Source organism: Bombina bombina, chromosome 5, assembly GCF_027579735.1.
Source record: "Bombina bombina isolate aBomBom1 chromosome 5, aBomBom1.pri, whole genome shotgun sequence".
NCBI classification, from domain to species: Eukaryota; Metazoa; Chordata; class Amphibia; order Anura; family Bombinatoridae; genus Bombina; species Bombina bombina.
In genome coordinates, this window is record NC_069503.1 from 1,032,374,701 (window position 1) to 1,032,401,042 (window position 26,342).

The window sequence follows — 26,342 nt, forward strand, 5'->3', positions numbered from 1 at the left end:
AACCCAACAGTAGAGAAAACCTTGAAATGTTTTATTATAAATAATTATCTAAGGCTAAGCTAGGATAAACAATGAGCTAAAAGTTGCCTGGATTTGATGAAACTAAAATGCACTTTGACCAATCATTCCTTTGCCTTTTATTGGCATTATCAAAAATAAAAGCTAAAAAGTCTGTGGAATCAGATAATAGTCACTCAAGGGTTTTAAATTAACCCAATATGTGCTAGCTGCCCCATTAGCATCTATTTAATCAATCTTTATTGACAGGAGTTGTTCCGGTGAATTGCTAATGTAGCACCTCTCCATCAAAAGGGCAATTTTGAAGACACTGGTAACTACAGGACTGTTGGTTTAATTAGTAGGAAAATTAATGGAAATTATGACTTTCATAGAGACTGTCAGTTAACTTCCCTGCCGGGACAATCAATTTCTGTCTCTTGTCATCATGGCTGTGTGACTATGTATCGATCACTTGCTCGTGTTCATTTGCTGTGCCCATTTAAACATGTCTCCAGGTCTGGCAATGTGGTAGGTGTTATTTCTTGTTCCCATAGTTGCTATCCACGTGCATGCGCTTCTTGCCTTCCTAGTGGTCAGCATCATAAAATAATTTGTTTATGTAATTTTACAGGTAACCATACACATTGCTAACCTATTGCAGTCACACCCCTTGGCCTTTTATAAGTAATGTCAGTCCATCTTTGTGTTGCTTGTTTGTTTGGCCAGTTTTCAGAAACCTAGTGCTTACTCTTTGTTCTTAGTCTGTTTGTACATTGTCTACCCTGACCTTGGATTGTGTAACGACCTTGCCTTGCCAGCCCTCTGCCTAACCTTGGATTGTTTAACAACCTTGCCTTACCATCCGCCTGCTCTGACCTTGGATTGTTTAACAATGTTGCCGCCTGATCTCCCCTGACTCTTTCATTTCTGGCCCCTTTTGTTTTCAAGTATACTTTGTCACAGTCAGTCCATGTTAAGGAATTCCTCCAGCTGATGCTGACTAGCGGCCAGGAATAGGGAGGGGATAAACTTGGATGCGGTTGTGACAGTGGCATTCCTGATATTACAAACAAGCCAGAAAGTTGTCAGAGGCCACAAGAGTTGACTACCAATTGGAGGAGCTAGCACAAGTTTGTATAGTTATTACATTACTAGATAAAGCTCCAATTATCTGGGCCCACCAACTCCTGGAGATTAATGATCCCTGTTTCCTTTGGATTCCTTTTTTGGAGCCATGGATACCCAATTAGCCTTTGCTGCTCATACTAATCTACATTATCAACAGCAATGGAAGCATCCTTAGGAAGATTACATTTCAGAGTTTAGATGCTGGTCTGCTTTATGTGGCTTGAATTAAGCAACTTTTTGGAGTTAAATTTTCCTTGGTTTATTTGAAGAAATTAAAGATGCATTGGCTTGGGTTGAGACTCCTACTTCTCTAGAAGCTTTTGCCTTGTTGGTCATACAGATTGACCGACAGATGTGAGAACATCTCTTCTACATGTATGTGCTGAAATACCTTCTTTCTGACAGGCCCTGCATTGTCATCCTTCTTTTCCTCCAGCATCGCTAACTTTGCTTAAACCTATAGAGATTGATATGGCCACTTTTGGAGCCAGAATTTGCTACTTTAAAAAAGTTATTTTCAAGGGGATTCATGCTCCCCTCAACTTTTACTGTGGATATTTTTGTTGGTAAGGAGGATGTTTCACTACAACCTAGCATCAACTATCCTCAACTAAATAGCATTACAGTAAAGAACAGGTATCCTCTGCCTCTAATTCCAGAACTTTAATAGAAGCATTTATTTTCAGAACAAATATTTTCTAAACTCGATCTTAGGGGAGCATATAATATTGTATGCATACATAAAGGAGATGAATGGAAAACAGCATTTAGAACACACTATGAGCAGTTTTTTTGGGTTATGAAATGCCCCAGCCACTTTTTTGAACAATATTCTCAGAGATCTGTTGGATACATGTGTGGTAGTTTACCTAGATTGCATTCTTGTGTATTCAGCTTCTTTAGAGGCACATCAAATATATATTACTATGGATCAAACATCTGATCACTCAAGCCCCCATTCTTCACGTGGGAGCTGCGTTATCTCAATGACAACCACCTCAGAATTCTTTAAGTCCTATTGCTTACTTTTCCAGATATCTAACTCCAGCCAAAGTAAACTATGAGGTAGGAAATCGTGAGCTGTCGGCAACCAAATCTGCTCTGGAAGAGTGAAGATACCTTTTGCAAAGTGGTAGAACATTCTTTCACCATATATACAGACCACAAACAATTTAAATAACTTTGTTCAGCTCAATGCCTAAGCCCTCGACAAGCTTGTTGGGCATTGTTTTTTCTAGATATTATTTATTAGCCTGGACCATGTACTGGAAAGGTAGATACCTTGTCTTCTATTCATTCTTAACAGACTGATTTATCTGAGGCTCCCAAGTCAATTCTCCCATCACATTGTTTCTGTTGCTACCCACACTTCTCTGTTGTCTCAAATTAAACAATTCCTGAAGAGCACCTGAAGAATTAAATTTTCAAAAGAAAGATTGAATGTACTTTTTTGGGGACAGATTATATGTACCTCCTTCTTTTCAACTAGAGATATTATGTATTGTTCATGATGCTCCACTGGCAGGTGATCCAGGTATACGCAAGACCATACATCTACTACAGCAGTATTAATGGTTGACTGGCTTAAGGAATAATGTTACTATATATGTTTCTTCCTGTGACATTTGTGCCAGGTCCAAGAAATCTGTATTAAGTTTCTGTGGTTTTCTTGTACCTTTGCCTGTAAAATCTAACCAAAATGGTACATTTTATTCCGTAAAGAGTCTCAGCTTTTGACAGCTTTTTTCAAGAAGATTATCATGACTTCATGGACTACTACAAGAGATCATCTCTGAAAGAGAGGTACAATTTACCTCACAATTTTGGAAAGAATTATGTTGTCTGTTACATATTTAGACATTTTACACTGCTGCATATCATCCTCAAAACAATGGTCAGGTGTAAGCAACCAATAACACTTTGGAGCACTATTTACATTGCTAGTGTGCTTATTTGCATGATGACTGGTTTTATCTTTTGCCTGTAGCAGAATTTGCATATAACAATGTCAAGAATGACTACACTACTTTTACTATCTTTTATTGCAATTATGGCCTGCATCCAGCGCTCTTGCCTACTCTTCCTGCTGCATCGTTTATACTAAAAAGTTACACTTGTACCATAAATAAATAATAAAACAAACTAAAAATGTACAAAAATGTGCAAAAAGTGCAATGTTTAACATTGTAGCAATATATAATAATAATAAAGAGAAAATACAATCTTGAATACCTCAGGTGGTTTCCTCAAAGAGACAGAGAATAGAAAAACATAGTTTGATACTGTTAGGTATAATCCCCCACACAATACTTGCACCAGGGTGCGCACATTTACAGGAGCTTCAAAAAGCTCTACGTATAAAGCTCAATGAAAACTTCTCAGGATAGCAGGAACTTACTTCATAAACATTTGATTGGATACATATATTAGAAATGTATTATTCTATTTTTTTATATATCATATTTATAAATGTAATATCACAAAACCATTTAATAGAAAATACATTTATAAAGTGCTTCTGAAAATTTTTTCTTTATTAGTATTCAAACCGCAAACCTTGCAGGGTTTTTACTTATTCCACTAGCCTGTGGAATTTTCTTGTTGATTTACTGGTGCTTCGAGACTCGCTGGTTTTCTGCTATCCGACATATGTATATGAGGTAGAAGCTTTTCTTTATTCCAGGTTTCGTGCTGGAAAACTTGAGTATCTTATTCACTGGAAGGGACATAGTCCTGAGGGGTGCTCTTGGGAGCCTGTGAACCATCTGCAAGCAGATTCTCTCATTTGGGCATTTCATTTGTCTCATATGGATCATCCAGGAGGTGTCCTGAGGCAACCTTTTAGGAGGGACCACTGTCAGGTACCTTCCCTGTAAAGACGGTGGGTGTTCATCTCTGGTTGTTGGGGTCATGCGGCTATGCATCTATGGTCAGTTTCCAGCATCCTAGTGCTTTTTCTTTTTTCTTAGTCTATTTGTACCCTGGGCTACCTTGACCTTGGATTGTGTAATGACCTTGTTTTGCCAGCTGCCTGCCCTGACCTAGGATTGTTTAATGATCTTGCTAGCTGCCTGCCCTGACCTAGGATTGTTTCATGATCTTGCCTTGCCAGCCACCTGTCCTGATTTCGTATTGTTTAACAACCTTGCTTTGTCTGCTGCCTGCTCTTTCAATGAATCGTGCATCTCAAGACCATTTTTTCTATGTATACTTTTGTCACAGTCATTCCCGTTTAAGGAATCCCTCCACTTGACACCATCTAGAGGCCAAGAATAGCGAGGGTTAACTTGGATACGGTGGTGACAGTGACACTACAGAAAGATCACGTGAGACTAATCTAATTCACTTATTTGAGTATGGAACCAAAATGTTAGATCAGGGTGGAGAAAAAGATGTAGCTTTTCTTGATTGCAGCAAAGGATGTTACCCTGTTTCACACAATAAACTATTTAATAAGTTATACTTTCTTAGTCTAGAGCGCATTTAGCAGCGGGGTAGCAACTAATGTTATTCCTCAGGAGTCTGAGTCTTTTTTTTACATATTTATCAGCTTTATCAGAAAAGTGTCACAGAGAAAGATATTTCTGCTTGCAGATACAAAAATTTATAATAGTGTTAATGTTCCTGGGGGTGTGGATGTAATGAGAAGTGATATAAAACACAAAACTTTGCATTTAGGAAAAAAAAATCCAAAGGGTAAACATACTCAATTACATTTCTTTGACTGTTACAAACGAGGAACAGGATTTGGGAATTATTATTTTAGATAATTTGAAATTTGGTAAGCAATGAACTTTTGCAGCAAGTAAGGCCAGTAGAATGCACCGTAGCATAGGTGAAGGTATTTACAGCAGGGAAAATAAGGTTATTGATGACACTTTACAGATCACTAGTTCATTCTCAGCTTGAAAGACTGTTGTGTGCAATTAATGAGGCCATATCTTCAGATGGAAATAAATAAACTTAAATCTGTTCAACGGAGTGTTACTAAAATGGTTCATGGTCTAAAAAAGATGATCATGATCTCATGCTGAAGGGTAGCAGATTTAAGAGTAATTTGTGGAAGCACTTCTTCCCAGAAAGGTTAATTGATTTATGAAATAAACTTCAATTAGAGGTGGTAAAGACAAACACTGTAGGGGACTTCAAGATTGCCTGTGATAAGCATAAGACTATCCAATGAACTAATTATGCTTATACTTTATAAGAAATGTGGGCAGACTTGTTGAGCCTATGGTTCTTATCTGCTGTCAAAATATGTGTTTCTATGTTTCTCTGTTATTTATTTGATTGTTATCATGAGAACCAAAATTGAATCAAAAGAAAATGTATTCAAGATTTATTAGACAAAATTTGCTCAAAATGATAATGTAATTAAGTAGTTTTATAACTGATGTATATTTAGGCCCCCGATACTGATGTGCAGATACAGCTTTAGAGCCCCTGAAGCCAAGTTTGCTACTTTGAGCTCGCCACCTGCAAGTTAAAGGCACAGTTAACTGTAAAATCATTTTTTCCTGAATGTGTTCCCCTATTACTTGTTATACCAGCTGAGCATATAAAATGATGAGAAATTGCTCAATTATGCTCTATTTTGCAAAATAATTAGCTGAATTTGCTCTTTGAAACCACAGCCCATCATAAAAGGCTTGACTTGCTGACAGATCAGATCTTGTTATCTTATCACTCACACGCTTCCCTGTTTTTTTTTTACAATATTTAGAAAGAACAATTGAAAATTAACATTTTAGAGCTTTATCTCTTCCACTTACAACTGTGAGTGTAATTTCTTCTGCTGACTGTGTTTACATATTTTATCAATAGCCTATACCTAGGTATAGAAACTTTCAGTATAGGTAGGGATACCATAGGCTAAATCAGCTATTTCAAATAAAAATATAAAGGCAAAGGAGTTATTTGTTAATAAGTTAATACACTCAAGCAGGTAAAATTGATCTTTGGGAACAAATTAAAGGAGAGAAAGTTTTTGAGTAAACTGTCCTTTTAAGAAGCAGCAGTTGTAAGACTACTGTGTTCTAACCTCTTTGCTTCGACAGAGATGGTGGAGTAAAATCAACTCAGACTGATTCATCCAGGGGATTGACAACCCCCTGTTTTCCCACATTTTGCTTGGATGAGAGCAAAGGTTGCGTATTTCCTAGAGATTTTGTGTGCAATATTAACTTCCTCCAGCAGATGCTTTATTGTTAGCTGGAAGTGCTGCAGAAATGTTCCCTACTTAAATGGGGTCTTTAGTGTCAACTTATCAACCACTGCACAATACGGTATGAATAATGTTTGTTAATATTGGCCTGAGAGTCACATATACATTAATCTGATCAAATAACAAAAGGTTTTGTGAATTGAATTATTCCTAACAAAAACAATATGTGCACAAAATATTTCAGCACCCCAGAGTAGGAAAAAGGACACATTGTAAAATGTTCCCATGCACAAAGATCTTTCTTTAAAAAGGGAATTTTGCTGAGGTCAATTCTTTCTGCAAGTTGAAAACCTTTACTTCAATTATGTAGCTATAAACAGAATATTTATTTTGTGTAAGTTTAAATCTTTCAAATAGCCAAAACTAAATTATTTGACATTTTTAATTTCAATGTTATTGCAGGCTATACAAAAATTAGCTTTCTAGTACGTTTTCACTTGCAATAAAATGTTTAAACATCCTATACTATAAAAGGCCAAGTGTGTTTGTCCGAAGCTGTCATGCGCAGTAGAGACAGCACGAGGACAAACACACTTGGCCTTGGATTCCCTACCTGATCTGCCGACTGCCGCAAGAAGAAGTGGGCATGGCCGAGCGTGTGCGGGGTGTGACCAAGCATGAAGGGGCGTGGCCTAGCATGAAGACCTGTAAAGGGGGCGTGGTCTAGCGTGAAGGCACGTGAAGGCCCGTGAAGGTGGCGGGGCCGGGGGCAGGGCCGTGAAAGTCCGTGGAGAGAGCTCAAACAGCTCAAAAGAGGGGAGAGGGGGGAGAGAGAGATCAAGAGGGGAGAAAGAGACAGGGGAGAGAGAGAGGGGGAGAGAGAGGGGAGATGGAGAGAGGGGAGAGAGAAAGAGGGGAGATGTGGAGAGAGAGAGAGAGAGAGAGAGAGAGGGGAGAGAAAGAGGGGAGAGAGAGGGGGGATAGAGAGGGGAGAGAGAGGGGGGAGAGAGAGAGGGGAGAGAGAGAGACAGAGGGGGGAGATAGAGAGAGAGGAGAGAGAGAGGAGAGAGAAGGGGAGATGTGGGGAGAGTGAGAGAGGGGATATAAAGAGGGGAGAGAGAGAGGGGAAAGAGAGAGAGAGGGGAGAGAGAGAGAGAGGAGAGAGAGAGAGAGAGAGAGAGAGCGGAGAGAGAGAGAGGGGGGGAGAGAGAGAGACAGAGGGGGGAGAGAGAGAGAGAGAGGGGGGGGAGAGAAAGAGAGAGGGGATAGAGAGAGAGAGGGGAGAGAGAGGGGAGAGAGAGGGGAGAGAGAGAGAGAGAGAGAGAGAGAGAGGGGGGAGATAGAGAGAGGGGAGAGAGCTCAAAAGAGAGGGTGAGAGAGAGCGCAAAAGAGAGGTGGGAGAGAGAGAAAGCAAAAGAGAGTGGGAGGGAGAGAACGCAAGGGGTGGGACCACTGTACTGCAAAAAATGGCCCGTGTGAACGGGCTTTAGGACTAGTTATAATATATTTAATTAAAAAAAAAAAAAAAGATTAACTGCACACATATATCATTTGAAATGAGCTTGTTATTGACCGTTTGTATGTCTACCCAACACCCATAAAAGAAATCCACGATTTCTGGTTTTATTAGTTTAAGGGACTTGAAACCTAAAAAAATTATTTAATGATCAGACAGATCAGGCTTCATTTTCTTGGTATCCTTATTTGACAAGCTTAGGAACAGCAAATTACTGGGAACTACCTGCTGATTGGTGGATGCACATAAATGTCTCTTGTCATTGGTTTTACTTGATGTGTTTGGCTAGCTACCAGTAGTGCATAGCAGCTCCTTCAGCCAAGGATAACAAGAGAATGAAGCAAATTTGATAATAGAAGTAAATTGGAAAGTTGTTTAAAATCAAATGCTCTATCTGAACCAGGAAAGGAAAAAGTTGGGTTTCATGTCCCTTTAAGTAATTTGGATGGAGTAAATATTCCAAACAGAAGTTCTTTAAAGCATTCTTTTTCAACTCCAGTCCTGAAGACACACCAACAGCCAGGTTTTCATGATATCCGAACTAGACCATTAGTGAAATAATCAGTCGATCAGTAACCTGCTCTCACCCTACAGCTGATTACTTCACCTGTGCTCTAGTTCAGACATCATGAAAATCTGGCTTGTTAGTGTGCCTTGAGGACTTCAGTTGAAAAACACTGCTTTAAAGGACTAGAATAAAAATAAAAAATAAAATAGATCTGCATGTTATGCTCTTAAACCTACGACATATACTTAGACAGTGATTAAATCATATGATTTACTTTCAATTGGTAGATATTTGGCAATTTAGTGAAAAACAGTTAATATTATTTGTATTTAACAAATACAAATGATCTGTTTTTCCTAACTATTATAAAATAAGAAACTCACACTTAAACCTACATTTATTTTCTGTTTTACCTGTACAAACTGGAACTTTTCCACTCCATGTGTTATCTGTTTGGCAAATTCTATGTTCTGTGCCCCCAGAGAGTACATATCCTGGCTGACAAGTGTAAATCAGTGTATAACCAAGTGACGGAAGATCCATTCCAACAACATTTGAATGTAATGGTGATTCTGGCTGCTTACAGCTGTGGGCTGAAAAAAATGTAATAGAAATATTAGAGCAAGATCGATGGTTGTTTTATTCTACCATTAATCCTTTTTTTTGCATACTGTATGTAATGAATGTTTTTGGAAACACATTAGTCTGTCAATTTGTGGCTCCGTATCAATCATAAAAAATAATTCTTAAAAAATGAGTCTGTTAATATTTGTAATGTATATACCTTTTATTTATTTAGTAATAACATTTATTAGGTCGAGATTAGTGTTCTTCATAAAATGAAGTTCCAAATGTTTCATTTGTTTATTATTTTTTTTCTAGGAATGAAAAATCTGTATAAATTATTTATAAGGATCATATTTATTAGAAGGCATCACACACTATAAGTGGATTATTTTCCTCTAGTGAAATATAGCAATCAGAAAATGTGTATAATCCCATTTATGAGCTCTATGCATTAGCGCTTTTTGTTTTTGTGCAACTCTTAGACTGTTTTGTTGAATAAATACGCTTTTAGGTCATATCATAAATAAAAAAAATAAAAATTAAAAAAAAACAACAAAAACAATAACATTGCATGAACTATAAACAAACAATTCTTGAGAAATAGTATGCGTCCGATACGTACAGGTACGTTAAAAGAACATGGAAGTCATGTAGGGGGTTTTCTGTTTTCGATAGTATTTGTTTTGAATGGGTTTTTTATGAGGTATTGATTGTATAGAAAGTTGTGATAGAATATGTGCAAATATTTTAGAAAGAGCAACACTTCATAGGAGGGATGTGGAGTATGGTTAGAAGCAGCCAATTCCTGATGCACCTTTCTAGTCTTTAAAGGGGCAGTGTACTGTAAAAAAGTTTTTTCCTTTAATGTGTTTTGAATGACTTGTTATACTACAGCTCCAGAGTATAAAATGTATGAGAAATGTCTTCTTTATTTTTGTATACGAAATATCTGGTTTTGTTTTTTGAAGCTACAACCCAATTAAAATGTGTTGAGCTTCAAGGGAATTTTATATACAGGTAGAAAATCCTTTATCCAAAATGCTTGAGACTGGACAATATTTGGATCTCTGAATAGTTTGGATTTTGGAATATATGCATCTGTAAAATGAGTGTAAACAACAATATCTTATGTCATTTAGACAATATATACATGTCAACTTATACCTGCAACCTAAAGGTAGTTTTATATCATTTTTAACACTTTTGTATACATGGTACCCTAAGAAAGATGGTACAGTCCTTTGGAAATTACAAAGGACATAAACAATGCTCAGAAGATATTTCATGCAGTGTGTACCTAGAATGCATTAAATATGCACACTTTGCTAACAAAATGACAGTTACATACTTTTAAGCCATTCACATGCATGCAGACCTTTTGTAAAGCAGTGATGAGTTTCTAAGGCATATTAAAAAAAATATGGAAATAATGTTTGTTTAAAGGGAAATGATTTTTCTTACGGATGCATTCAGTCTGGAGGCCACTCCATGTGAGATCAGGAAGACAAGTGCGGCTGGTGGATCCCTGGAGCAGGTATCCTTTCTTGCAGTAAAACTGGACAACTTTTCCGATCTTTTTTGCAGGTAAACAAAAAAGAAACAATGCATAAGCATGACTGTTATAATTACTATAAAGAAATATATAAACATTTCCAGCCCTACATATATAAAATAAGTCTCACACTTCCTATATATTCATTTAAGAATATAAGAATAAACTATGTATTAAATACTTCATGCCTTTATATTTTAAAATTAAAAACAATTAAAGGCAAAAAAGAGGGTGCCTCATAGTATAGATGAAAGCAATAATACCCATCTGACACCTGAAATGTTTTGACTTTTCTAAGGCATCTATGCATTACAGACTTACAAAATATAGAACCATAGAAACATAGATTTTTACAGCAGATAAGAACCATAGAAACAACAGGTCTGCCCATTATTTCCTAAAAGTATAAACTTATCTAGTTCATAGAAATACCTTATGCTTATACCAGGCATTCTTATGTCCCAAACAGTGTTTATTATTACCACCTCTTGTGGAAGTTTATTCCATGGGGTAGATTAATTAAGTGTCGGGCAGACATGATCTGCTGTAGCGGATCATGTCCGCCCGACATCGCTAAATGCTGACAGCATACGCTGTCAGAATTTAACATTGCACAAGCATTTCTGGTGAAATGCCGTCCCCTGCACATTCACGGCCAATTGGCCGCTAGCAGGGGGTGTCAATCATCCAGATCGTATTCGATCGGGATGATTGCTGTCCCCCACCTCAAAGGTCTTATGACCGCTGCTTCTTAACTTATATTTCCTGGGAGCCTGCAGGCTCGTGCGGAAATAGCTGCATTCATAAATCAATAACCCTTTCTGTAAAGAAGTGCTTCAACAAATTACTCCTGAATCTACTACACTTAAGTTTGACATCATGACCCCTTGTTATTGATTTTTCTTTTTATAAAAAATACTTAAAGCCTGAGCATAACTCAGCCCCTTAATATATTTGAAAGTGTGGTTGTCCCCCCATTTCAACAGTGCCCTTTCTTGCTGTTTGAAATAAGCAGAAGATAAGTCAGAAGCCACAGAATAACAAGAGGAGATGCCTTTCTATGATTGTGAGTCATCCTTGCCCCTTGGTTAGTTCACACCAGGTTTTGTGTACATTTGTAGCCTTAGTGTACAATTACGTTGGCAGGTTTTTTGTACGTCTACTCAGTGACGGCCATCTTAAAAAAACTGTGCCACCATATTTATAAAGGAAACTCACTGTGAGACCCTTGTAATTATGCCCCTGTTGATTTATAATATATTAAGACTTTAACATGAAGCTAAGCAATCTGGAAACATAAAACTGACTTTCTGTTTATCAAAACGACTCCTTTTTTACTCATTACTTTGTTTATTAGCCCCATAGAAAAACATCTAAAGCATTTACCTGATAACCATATGTATTATTTTGGAAGCCATGGCGAGGTATTCCTGGATTTCCACAAGATGTCCAAGATGGCTCTTAAAAAAAAAAAAAAAAGAAACCAATAAAATAATTAACAAAAACAAGAACAGTGTAACCTTAGTCAAAGGGATACTAAACCCAAACTTTTTCTTTCATGATTCAGATAGAGCATGCAACTTTAAGAAACTTTCTAATTTACTCCTATTATCAATGTCTCTTTGTTATCTAGCTATCTTTATTTGAAAAAGAAGGCATCTAAGCTATGGAGCCAGACAATATTTGGTTCAGACGCTGGACAGCATTTATCCACCAATCAGCAAGCACAACCCAGGTTGTGAACAAAAAATAGTCCAGCTTCTAAACTTACATTATTGCTTTTCAAATAAAAATAGCAAGAGAATGAAGACCAATTTATAACAGGAGTAAATTATAAAGTTGCTTAAAATTGCATGCTCTATCTAAATCCTAAAATATAAAATTGGGTTTCAGTGTCCCTTTTATTGTACTTAGTTGACTGACAAAGTGAGTAAACAATTTAGAATTAATATCATTAAAAGATTCCACTGCTAGCTTGGCAGAATCCTAGATTTATACATGGAGAACTGCACTCTATATTTATATAAATATATAAATAATATAAGCAAAGATACTCTAAACATAATATTAATAATAATAATAATAATATAATACCTAGAATCCTTATTTTTAAAGGGACATGAAGCCCAAAATGTTTCTTTCGTGATTCGGGTAGAGAATATTATTTTAAACAACATTCCAATTTGCTTCTATTATCTAATTTGCTTCATTCTTTTGGTATCCTTTGTTGAAGAAATAGCAATTCACATGGGTGAGCAAATAATATGAGGCATCCATGTGCAGCCACCAATCAGCAGCTCTTGAGCCTATTTATATGTGATGTTTAACAAAGGACATCAAGAAAATAAAGCAAAATAGATAATAGAAGTAAATTAAAAAGCTGTTTAAAATTGCACGCTCTTTTTGAATCATGAAAGAAAAAAAAGTGTTTATTGTCCCTTTAATTTCACTTTTTAAACAGCATTGCACACAACTGCTTATTTGTTACATTATAAATTGAAATTGAAGAAATTTTATCAAGTGAATAACACCCCCTAAAGTTAACATGATGAAATTAGATCTAAATTAATTAAATTATTAACTAAATAATACCTATTTAAAACTAAATAATTACCTGTGAAATAAAACCTAAGCTAGCAACAATATAACTAATAGTTACATTGTAGCTAGCTTAGGTTTTAGTTTTATTTCACAGGTAAGTTTGTATTTATTTTAACTAGGTAGACTAGTTAGTATATAGTTATTAACTATTTACTAACTACTTAGCTAAAATAAATACAAACTTATTTGTGAAATAAAACCTAACTGCCTTACACTAAAACCTAACATTACAAAAAATAAAAAACGACTATTAAAAAAAATAAAAAAAATTATCCAGAAAAATAAACATTATTCCTATTCTAAAACCCTTAAAAAAAAAAAAAAAACACGCCATAATAAAAAAAGCCTAATCTAGAATAAACTACCAAGGGACCTTAAAAGGGCCTTTTGGGGGGCCCTTAAAATGGCCTTTTCTAGGGCATTGCCCTGAGTTAAACAGCTCTTTTGCTCCAACAAAAAAAACAAAAAACCCTAACACTATACAAACCCCCACCCCCCAAACTACCAAGGGCCCTTAAAAGGCCCTTTTGGGTAAGGTGACCATATTGACGCTTTAAAAAGGGAGAAATATAAAAAATACATATGTCAGGGTTCTTATATAAAAAAACATTTCTTTAAATAGCCTTGAAAACAGCCCTAACATATATATTTTTCATATGTGTCCATTTTTAAAGCGGCAATATGGTCACCCTACTTTGGGGGGCACTTAAAAAGGCCTTTTGTAGGGCATTGCCCTACATTAAACAGTTCTTTTGCTAAAAAAAAACACCCCCTAAAAATATACATTACACAAAATAACAAACAAATGATCAAAAATAAAAAAAATATTTCTATTCTAATACCGATAAAAAAACACCCCAAAATAAAAAACCTAATCTAGAATTAACTACCAATGGTCCTTAAAAGGGTCTTTTGTAGGGTATTGCCCTAAAGATATCAGCTCTTCTAGTGAAAAAAAAATTACAAAGACCACTAACATTACAAACCCCACCCCCCAACTCACAAAATAAACAAAAAATATCTAAAAAACCTAAGCTACCCCATGCCCTAAAAAGGGCATTTGTATGGGCATTGCCCTTAAAAGGGCATTTAGCTCTTTTACTGCCCAGATCCTAAACTAAAAGAAAATTCACCCAAAAAAACCTTTAAAAAAAGCCCAACACTAACTCCCTGATGATCTACTTACAGTTTTTGAAGTCCCGCTTGAATGATCTTCATCCCGGAGTTGAAGTCCTGATCCAAGTGGCGAGAAGTCTTCATCCAGACTGCCTCTTCAATCTTCATCCAGGCGGCATCTTCTATCTTGATCCCGTAGGCACGGAGCAGGTCCATCCTGAAGACATCCAGCATGGAGCATCCTCTTCATACGGTCACCGCCGTACACTGAATCTTCAATGCAAAGTATGCAATCCAAGATGGCGTCCCTTGCTTTCCTAGGATTTAAGCAGCTCTAATTCTATTGGATGATGAATCAGCCTATAGAATGAGAGCTGCTTAAATTCTATTGGCTGATTTGAACAACCAATAGGATTTAGTTTAGTATATATCGTTGTGGGGGAGCTTTCTGCTTAAGGGTTAATAGGTTTATTATAGTGGCGGCAATGTAGGGCTTAATAACTTTAGTATAGTAAGGGTGATGTGGGCGGATGGCAGATTAGGGGTAAATAATATTTAAATAGTGTTTGCAATGCGGGATGACGGCAGTTTAGGGGTTAATAACTTTAGTAGAGTGGTGAGGATGTCAGGGAGCAGCAGAATAGGGGTTAATATTTTTTTAAAGTGTCTACGATATAGGGAATGGCAGATTAGGGGTTAATATATTTAATTTAGTGTTTGCGATGCGGGAGGGCCTCGGTTTAGGAGTCAATAGGTAGTTTATGGGTGTTAGAGTAGCTTTTAACACTTTAGTTATGAGTTTTATGTTACAGCTTTGTAGTGTAAGACTCATAACTACTCATAACTACTGATTTTAGATTGCATTACAGATCTTGTCATTTTAGGCCAGAACGCAAAACTCATCATACTGGCGCTATGGGAATCCCATTAAAAAACGTAATTTTTAGGAGTTCAGTACTGACGTTGCGTTACAGACTAAAAGGCTTGCGGTACACCTATACCGACAAGACTTGTAATGGCTGCGTTAGAGAAAATGATGCGTTATGGGCCACAACGCTGCTATTTGACTCATAACACAAAACTCGTAATCTAGGTTTGTGTAAATTGAATGTCCCTGAAATGTTTATCCCAAAAGTATGTGAATCTAGTTTTGGTAATTGCAGGAGACCATGCAGAATGGAATCAATTCTAGATTCCAGAGGATGAAAAAATGAGAAAAAGAGGGTGTTTGTGAGAAGTACAAAGGAAGTGCTATGGTTTTAAATAGAGAGAGAATTTAGTGAAATGAAACAAAAGCAAAACAGAGAGAGAGAGTGAGAGTGAGAGTGAGAGAGTGAGAGAGAGAGAGAGAGAGAGAGAAAGAGAGAGAGTGAGAGTGAGAGAGAGAGAGAGAGAGAGAGAGAGAGAGAGAATGGACAAAGGTATATAAAAAGATAGAGAGAGAAAATATAGATAAGGGAGAGGATGGAAGACAGAGAGATCAGGAAAAAAAGAGAGATGGAGAAGGAAGAAGTGTAAAATACTGCTGACAAAAAGGAAGACACATAGGAAAGTAATGTGAAAAGCCACATCAGATAATGGTGTCTGAGAACATTCTAAGGGAAAGTTATCTCTATACATTTCTAAAATATTACATTATGTGCTACGTCTTATATACAAAATAATATGGTTACCTTATTTGTATAGGTCCAGTTTTGTACTATATATATATATATATATATATATATAAATAAATACATTGCAATAGAAGGGGAACATGTGCCTTTTTTATAGAGGCAATAAATAAAATAAAGTTAAATTATGATACAGCTCATTTTCTTTGGCATTTTATTTGCATAATCCATAATCCAAGTTAAGGCCGAAACACTGGATTATGTAAATGATTATGCAAATAAAATGCAAAATATAATGAGCTGTGTCATAATTTAACTTATAGATACCTACTGACATTTGCCATAAAAAAGGAAATCAAAGAGTGCTATCCTATATGTTAATGTTAATGTTAATATATATATATATTTATATATATATATATATATCTTTTGATAAAGGACTATCCCGTGCTAAAAAAGCTGCTTTTATCATCCCCTATTAATCTTGTGGAGGCTTGTTCCACTTTAACAATTGAAAGTAATAATGTATTTCTTGAAAATGATTTTACCAGAGCATGTACTGCTTATGAGACACTGTGAATATGATATTATCTCTTTTAGAATGTTATATATTTAACTTCAAAACATTGTAGGTTTACTGCTATTCAGTACTGTTTTCTTTAAAATGTATGATGATAATAAGGTCTATTCACAGCTGTGTAAATGGACTGTTTATGCACTGATTCATGCTAAGTGGGATAAAATAGCTGACCTTAAGAAAGCATTTTCAACAAACGTACACATTTAAACTAGTAAAACAGTAGCCAACTTGTACGTACAAGTACAAGCATATACAGTAAATATATATATATATATTTACCTGCTACCAGCTTGAACCCAACATGTCAATACTTCGGCTTTTCAAATTGCATGAACTTAAAAAATAATTCTTTGTAACTAAAATAGCATCTAAACTACCTATTAAGCCTGCAAGTGTGTAGCCAAATTGATATAATTAGCAGCATTAGGTTTTATTTTGTTTTCAAAATTTCAATATAGTTGTAATGCAAATATTCTCAGGCTGGGCACAGCTTTTAAAATGTGGTGATATCACTGAGGGTCTTTATATTCAAATCTTGCTGGCATGGGGAGAAATCACAAAAATCTTTGGTATTTTTTTTTTTAGACCTTGTATTGTAATGTAGGATTCTCTGTTTCACATAAAGAACACTTCTTTGCAGCATAAATATATCTCAAGGTAATTTGTGTTTCTACATTTTTTGAGGGCTTCACTGTACCGATGCAACTTCTGAGAAGATCTTGCCTGAGTGGCAAGGTTTTGAATATCAAGCCATCACTGTTTAGAGGACGCACATTAAAGTAAAAATTTAACTTTTATGACTCAGATAGACATGTAAGTTTAAGCCACTTTCCAATGTACTCCTGTTACCAAATTTCCTTAGTTCTCTTGCTATCTTTAGTTAAAGATAAAACCCAAATAGGCTCAGGGACAGCAATGCACTGCTGGGAGCTAGCTGGAAATTAGTGGGCACATGTACAGTATATGCCTCTTGTTATTGGCTCACAGGTTGTTCTTAATGAGGTCTAGTGCATTGCTGCTTCTGAGACTACTCTTCAACAAATTATACCAAGAGATCAAAGCAAATTTGATAATATAAGTTAATTGGAAAGTTGTTCAAAATTGCATGCTCTATCAGAATTATAAAAGTTTAATTTTGACTTTACTGTCAATTTAATATCAGCTTAGTCTATGTCTCCTCTGTACATCTTTTAAACATTCAGTGTCTTCACAACTTATTTAAAATCTGTGACCAGCCCGATAAAGTTTGATCATTGCTATTGGCCATAGAAGTGTTGGTGAGCATGTTTATTAAATTCCAAGTGATTAAGAGAGAGAATCCCTCTTCTATGCTTGATAAGAGATCTGAGCCCTCCATATATGTTAAAGAGTGAACTGTGTCATAACCAGTGTAGACTTACATATATGTCTTTTTAAATTTATTTGGGTGTTGAGTAATTATTGTGTAACCCTTCAAGGAATGTTAACAAGTATGAAAGTGTTTAGCAAACACACTACTATTCTCTGGGAATAACAAAAGAGCTTTTGTTTATAATGTTTTTGAGGCATGCACATACAATTTGTATATGATTAAGACTGGATATTGGCAAGTCTTTACTTCCAGCCTGTTCAGCTTATTTCAAGGGGTGTTCCTGCAGTACATTCTGAAATGTTATCTGTGCATTTATTGTTATGTAATATTGTAATTTATGCTGCTGCTGGTTAGCAGGTTGTAATGTCCCTATATGAACCTAACTATAAAAAGCCTTAGATGAGAAGATCATTAATACAAGCAGTTGTCATTGTCAACACTATCAGGGCAATTTGAAAATGGACAGCTAATTAAATTAATCACAAACACTCCTTGCAATTGTTCTAGATACATTTGACAATCAAAGACATGTATTATATTTAAATACAACAACAGTGTATTAAACAGAATAATAATCTGTATTTATAAATTATTTAATATATTATAAATTGATTTAAAACGAAATATTTAAAAATACAATCGTTTTTTCAATTATGTTATTTTTTTATTTAACTTATGTATTAAAAATATTAAGATTAATTTCATTTAATGTAATGCATTTGTTTTGGCTTCTGTTGTATGCTGGCTACTAAGTAAATGTAAAACTCAACTTCAAATGACTTTGCAAAGGTTTATAGGCCTTTAAAACTGAGTCATTGCTTTCTGACCAATCAAAATGAAAGTTAAAGCAAATCTATTAACAGGTTGGCAAAACTTGACTTTTAAAAAGTTTCATTCTTTTGATAATTTAAAACGATGTGAATATTTAACCAACTCACATAGTGGAGCACTCTCTCAAATATTTCCATCTTCCAATGACATTTCCGAGTCACGGGATGTAAATTATTAATATTTTTTGAGTGTGTGTGATATCTTTGTATTTACTTCATTGAGATATAGTGATTAAATCCAGAGTTTTCTTTCCGCTTAGGAAATTCTTTCTAATTTTATTCTTTTGTTAATATTGAATAAAGTTTGGACAATCTCACCTTACTTAAGGGACTAGTCTTTAGAGAGTAGTTTTACAATTCGAACTAGTTTTACTAGAGGTTATACACACAATTCCTTCCAGTTTATCTATTTAATTATATTACAGGCAATCCCTGTAAGACTAATTAGTTTATCTATCATAGCCTGTACAATCTTTTTATTATATTACAAAAAATGGTTTTCTGGTAAGGAAAATTATGTATATTATCTTCCTATTTTCATTCAAAGCTCCACAAAATTACATATTTATGAGAGAAATATATTTCATTTGAATATAATCTTTTCTATTAAATACTCTATGTCAATAAGTACTATAAAACTAATCTGTTTATCCATTACATTAAACTGTAGTTAACAGTAGCATAGAACTGTAGTTAACAGTAGCATAGAATACTTATTATTCTTTCTAGAGCTGGCTAGGTTAGCCTATTCAATGTGGGGGTGGTTTCACAGTATTATTGACAGCATTACCACTTGTTGATGCACAAGCATTAAGTTTATGAACTTGTCTCCTTCCCCAAGCTCTTTCAATGATAGAACTATCTTAAAATAGATTTTTACAGGCAAGTCATTGTTTGCAATGGTAATAAAGATACTATGCTGTCTAAGTGTGGATATTATTGAATAAATCAGCGATGTGTGTTTACATAATAATGGAAGGAGCAAGTTTTCTTCACCCCGCATTTATATACTGTGAGCCTTTAAGAAAATGAATGAGTCAAATAAATACTGGAATATAAATTAGCACATAGAAGTGTGTATTTAGGTATAATGTGGAGATCATATATGCATTTCGGTCTGTTAATTTAATAAAAACGATTAATAAATTATAATTAATTAACTTGGTAGAATCAGATATATTTTTTAATATGGTTTGTAGCCTTTTAGAAAGGCTCCAAAATAAAGCTTAATAATTCATAGCAAAATATTTCTTAAATATCAGGCTTTGCATTCATACAGCTCCCATATATTAATTTCAACTCTAACATTTATGTATTTTAACAAACATTTTTTTAATATAATTTGTTATAATTTATGACTTATATATACATATATGATATAAGAATACAGATTCCCTTTTCAAATATTCAAAGTGCTATAATAATTATTATTATCTTTATTATTATTATTATTATTATTATTATTATTTAACAAAACAGTATGTTCCACAGAGTTTAAGATATAATTTACATAAATCAATAAACAGAACAAAACACATGCAAATATACTGTTAGGAAAATACTTCAATTATAACTGCTTGACTGAATATAACATTGCATGGTAATATTTACATAATTTAGGTTATATTTCAATAACACTGTCATGCTCACATCTTTAATAAAATGTTAATTGTTAAGCAAAAAACATATCCCATATTTGTACACTAAGTAGAATAACCAAAGACACATTGGCCTCACTAGGATTCCTTATCATAATGAATAATTAAGCTGATTTGACACACATTCCAGTATGTCATTAGCTAAATGTAAGTGTTAGTGCTGTGTCATGTAAGAAACAAGTAGCATTACTTCAAAAGGATGAACTTTTATGTTTTAAGATTAGATAAGTCAAGTGAAGTCATGTAGCATTGCATGTATTTATATATAAAGAATTTTAAAGTCATATATTACCTATGCACCGTGGGGATGAACCACTCCAGCTACCATCAGCTTGACATATTCTTGTGCTTGAGCCAACTAAAACATAGGGTGGACTGCAGCTAAATGATACCTCTGATTGGAAAATGAAGCTTTTTCCTTCTCTTTTGCCATTTGATGGAACTCCTGGGTCACCACAAAATTTTGCTGTATTGGAATTAAAAAAAATATGAATTAATATTATTTTGTTGTAAACTAAAAGCATACACATACATTTGAGTTGGAGTGGCAGTTTTATAAATACACTATAAAATGCCTTTAAAAAGATCATCATCAAATTGGTTCTATAATGCATTATTATTTTACTATATGAATAAATAATTTTGTTTTAAAATAAAATCATGCACATACTTATATTTCTGGCTTTTCAACAGATTTATTTTCACTTCATAATTATCTATATTATTTTTTGATTAAATTTGGTTGATAGGTTTATGAAATAAGTAATATTTTGGTGTCAATGCTTATTTTACATTTCTATGATTCTTAGCTCTTATTAATATATTTCTCAAACTGCTTTTAAATGTTTTAAGAATCCTTTTGAAAAAAGTAGTTAACGTTGCAAACCACTACAAAGAATCCTTTTGATGAAAAATGAAGCTATAATCTTAAATTAATGTAACATTTTTTTTCTTTCAGATAAGGGCTTGGAAACCAAAGCCTCCTTGTCAAGTTGCCACCGTGCAGTTGAGTATTTGGGATAACTTTTTTTTTCCAGCTTTCCCATCAAGAATAAATTACCATAACCCTATACTGGCTGTAACCAAGGAAACCAGAACTATGCTGACATAGGGAAAGCTTTCATGTCTTCAACATGGCTAAACTTATCTAAAAGATGCACTGAATTCTTCAAGAGAAAAAAAATGTGAAATCCTGTTGCTAAAACTTTTTTTTAAATGCTTACTATTAAATTACATTTAATGTTCAAATTAATGAGCACATGCATGTGAGTCTTCTTAGGCTCTTAAGGCACATATCTGAATTATTAAAATTCATAAAATATAGAATGCAAGCTTTTTAAAGTGCAGTCATTTAAGCAAAAATAGCTAAAAATAGATATATGATTTCATTAATTGAGGAATTAGTAAATTAATTAATTAATTAATTAATTAATTAATTAAAAAGTAATAAGCAGTATTATATAACTTTATTGAATATGTATCTACTAGTCAAGTAACAGTGTTTAATAAAATGTTTATACATTTTTGTTTTGTGTAATTATACATTTTGTGTTCAAATATAAATATAAAATAAATAAATAAACTGCGATAATAATAATACATCTCATATTAAATGGCTGCTACCACATTTTTTTCTTTCATGATTTAGAAAGATAATGCATTTTTAAACATCTTTCTAATTTACTTCTATTATCTAATTTGTTTTATTCTCTTGATATTCTTTGCTTAAAAGCATATCTAGATATGCTCAGTAGTTGCTGATTGGTTGCTGCACATAGAAGCCTCATGTGATTGGCTCACCCATGTGCATTGCTTTTTCTTCAAATAAGGATATCTAAAAAATGAAGCAAAATAAATAATAGAAGTACATTGTAATGTTGTTTAAATTTGTATGTTCTATCTGAATCATGAAAGAATGATTTTGGGTTTAGTGGCCCTTTAAAGGGACATTTAATAAGAAAATCCTTAATCAGTTATCTAAAACAGCATGCACATGAGGCTTCTTATATTCTTAAAGGACCATTAAATACGGCAGAATTGTATAATCAACAAATGTATAAGAAAAAGCAATGCAAAATACTCTGCATTTCAAATGAGCAGTAGATTTTTGTCTGACATATTTCAAAATGTACTTTCCCCTTTTATAATACAGCTGTCAGTCAATCGCAGACTCATACATATGCTGTGAACTCTTGCACAGTAGGTCCTGGTGATTTCCAAAAGGCCAGATTACAAGTGGAGCGCAAAATATCACTTCCGCGAAAGTGATATTTTCGCTCAACTGAGTAATACCAGTGCACACAAATTTTCGCTGGTATTACAAGTGAGGTAGAATGCACTTCCATCGAGCGCACTTCCATAGGCTCCTGTTCTCATATCCTCTTTTTAAAGGGACATTATAGTACAAAAATCACATGTAATTTGTTAGAGCATATCATTTTAGCATTAATGACCCAGCATTGCTATGTGTTTAACACCTGTAGTAGAGCACTACTGATCTCCAGAGTATACAGCCAGTAAGCCAATAAGCAGCAGTCACACAATCCAGCTGTGCGGCACCTACTGGTGATTGCCTCAGCAGCTGTGTATGCTCAGGACCTGCAGTTCCCTACTGCTCCTGAGCAGTATTTTAGTACTTTACCTACATTGCCGGGTCACTAATACTAAAAAAAAAACTTAAATGAAACAATTAGAACTTGTAGTTTTGTATTATAATGTCCCTTTAATACAATAAATAAATGATAGTAACGATCCTTACATTTAGCATGACCACAAACGTGTTTGTTAGTTAAAATAACAATAATAATAGTTTCTAAAATAACACTGTTTTTTATCTGTGCAACAGAACATCTTTAATCGATGAAAACATGTGAGTGATAAATGTTATCATGTATATTGCAAAGCAGCTGATATATAACATTCCATGCAGATGTTTAAATTCAGGGAAACAAAGTATACAAATAAGCTTAAAGGGACATGACACACATTGTTTTTAATGTTTTAGACAGAGCAAACATTTTTAAACTACTTCTTTTATCAAATGTGCTTCATTCCTTTGTTGAAGGAACAGCAATGCAGTACTAGAGCTAGCTGAATACATTGGGAGAGCCATTGACAAGAGGCATATATGTGCATGCCCAATCAACAGCTAGCTCCCAGCAGTGCATTGCAGCTCCTTACCCTACCTAGGAATGTTGTTTCAACAAAAAAAAATAAGAGAACAATGCAAATTATATAATAAAAATAAATTGGAAAGTTGTTAAATTGTATGCTATATCTGAATCATGAAAGTCTCATTCTGATTTCACTGTCTCTTTAATAGTGAATCCATCTATTCATGACTCCAAGGACAAAAACTTAAAACATGCTTTGTAGTTTCAGTTTACAAAGATGTGAAAAATAAAATATAAAGTATAAGCTGTTTTAAACTAGATTACTAAATAGTTGAGGTTGAAATTGAAAATATTATTTTTAGATAATTCTTTTTTTTAGCATATCTAAGTGATATTATGTCTGCATTTACTGTCTTAAAATAAATCCCTAATTTTGAGTCATAACTATTTTTTCTAACTCTCAGCTTTAAGATATATGCACAATATGTATTATGTAATCCAGTGCTTTCCAAACTGTTTGTCGGGACACACTAGTGTGTCGGCAGCAGTGTGTAGGTGTGTCCCTGCTTCAGCACAAATTTTTTTAAATTTAATAATTTTTTTTTAAATTGTTTTTTGGTTTCTGACTTTCCGCCTGCTTGCTACGCATATCACATGGTTGACACGTGATTGATACCTAGGGGTCACAGATCATCTTAACCAATTGGCACAGCTCAGTGGGAACTGAAACTATTACCATTGGCGGATTTGGCGGCACATTGGCTCCTGACTGCACATGTAGTCTCCTTAATTGGCTCGTGACTGCAAGTGTAGCCAGTGAGTGGGACAGCAGTGTGTTTGCAGCGTGGGCAGTAGTCAGTCGGACTCACAGAGCTCTGAGGGTGGCATCTTAAACGTTGAGCTGAAGTCAGAAGTCAGTGGGATTTCTTTGCAGCTAGCTCCCAGTAATGCATTGGTGCTCCTGCTCTTGATATATGGATAGGAAGTGGAAGCTTAAAAATGCTTGATGATGAAATGTGAGTGTCTTTATCTAATATTACACCAAATATTCTGAAACTGTGTTCATCCCATCAACCTCATACATCCCATTAAAATAGTAAGTAGCTATTGGTGATATTAAACTTTTTTTAATTCTTGCACATACATACTGTTACTTGTTAATGCATTTTGTTATTATATAATTTATGTATGTGTCCGTATCTTTTAAAACAAGTTAGTTTAACCTCCTTTTTGCTAGTACAACTGAATTACTGTGTCGCGAAATGATGTAGGTCTACAAAGTGTGTCACCAACATGAAAAGTTTGGAAAGCTCTGATGTAATCATTTGAAAAAAAGAAAAAGTGTAAAACATACAAAAAGTTCCTCACGAATACTAACACTGATACAGTGTAAGATAAATCTTATCTTCACAAATTCTTTGCGACCAAATTTTATGAGTTTGATTTTCCTTCCTTAAAGGGACACTGAACCCAAATATTTTCTTTAATGATTCAGATAGAGCATGACATTTTAAGCAACTTTCTAATTTACTCCTATTATCAATTTATTTATTTGAAATGCAAGAATGTAAGTTTAGATGCCGGCCCATTTTTGGTGAACAACCTGGGTTGTCCTTGCTGATAGGTGGATAAATTCATCCACCAATAAAAAAAAGTGCTGTCCAGAGTACGGAACCCAAAAAAAGCTTAGATGTCTTCTTTTTCAAATAAAGATAGCAAGAGAAAGAAGAAAAATTGATAATAGGAGTAAATTAGAATTGCTTAAAATTGCATGCTCTATCTGAATCATGAAGAAAAAATTTGGGTTCAGTGTCCCTTTAACCTTACCTCAAATCAAGCAAATCACTAGAAGTATGTGCTTTAATTTTACTTCTACTTTTGAAAAAAACTAGAAGATATATTTAATAACAACGATTTGTAATTGACAATTTATTTAAAGAAGACATCATGATAGGAATCAAAATTTTTAAGTTATCCAATAAATGTATGGATACTGTTAAAGTAGATGTAACAGTCTTAAGCACATTTTTGCAAGTGCTTTATACCTTTAAAACTGATTGACAAATAGATAGATGGAATTAAACAGACCAAATCAATCTTTGGAAATAAACATAGAAACAGATACAAAGATACAAAACACTTCTACCTCCTAAACCTAGAGTGGAAAGAGCCATTAAAGAATATAAAAGCCCTAACAGAGGAGGTTTCACAGTCTGAGGAAGTAGAGGAAGGTCTACATATATGGTTCATATTAGCCACAGCACAATTAGATGAACCAGTTATTTTGGATGATTCCTGGAAGGGTCCCAATAATAAGTAGTCCTGTAAGTATTCAATCAATATTTGGGCATATGGATGTAAACTCTTGATTTTCATCAAGTTAAATTCCTGCAGTAATCTGTAATCAATACAAGGCGGAGCTTCAAGATATTTCAAGACAAGGTTCCTTTAAAATTAAAACTGAAAATGTAGCACAAAGCTTAAAGGGATACTAAACACACATTTTTTTTATTTAATGATTCAAATAGAGCATGCAATTTTAAGCAACTTTCTAATTTACTCCTATTATCAATGTCTTTGTTCTCTTGCTATCTTGGTGCTAACATCAAAAAAAATCTCCATAGACTTTAATAGAGATAAATGTTTATTACCAGTTTCCAAACATTACCACCTCAATGGAAACTAGGCCCAAATTGGTAGCCGAGTTTTTAAAGCAATCACAATGATATATTGTTTCCTTTGCTAAAATTCCAGCACTGCAAATGAGTTTTCAAACAATGACTACTACTGGTGGGAGGGAGGGGGAGGGTTAGAGAACTGTTTGGGAGGGATCAAGGAGGTGCAAGGGTTGAGGAGGGATCCCTACACTTTATAAAAAAATTAAAAAATATATATACAATATATATATATATATATATATATATATATATATATATATAAAAAAAAGAGAGGAATGTCTGCGCTCAGGGTTTTTTGCTGGATAATAGAAGTGGTATCTAGCTGTAAATAAACCTCAATTAGTATTACTCTTATATAAGTGTATAC

At 34.3% G+C, this 26,342-nt stretch overlaps 1 protein-coding gene across 1 annotated transcript in view; it reads right to left on the bottom strand.

Moving 5' to 3' along the window:
* CSMD3 (CUB and Sushi multiple domains 3) overlaps positions 1 to 26,342 on the bottom strand; it is a 1,747,434-nt gene that overhangs the window by 57,624 nt on the left and 1,663,468 nt on the right. The window contains 4 exon segments of the mRNA XM_053715303.1: positions 8,730 to 8,909; positions 10,345 to 10,456; positions 11,822 to 11,895; positions 20,477 to 20,650. Coding sequence (XP_053571278.1) covers positions 8,730 to 8,909; positions 10,345 to 10,456; positions 11,822 to 11,895; positions 20,477 to 20,650 — 540 coding nt within the window.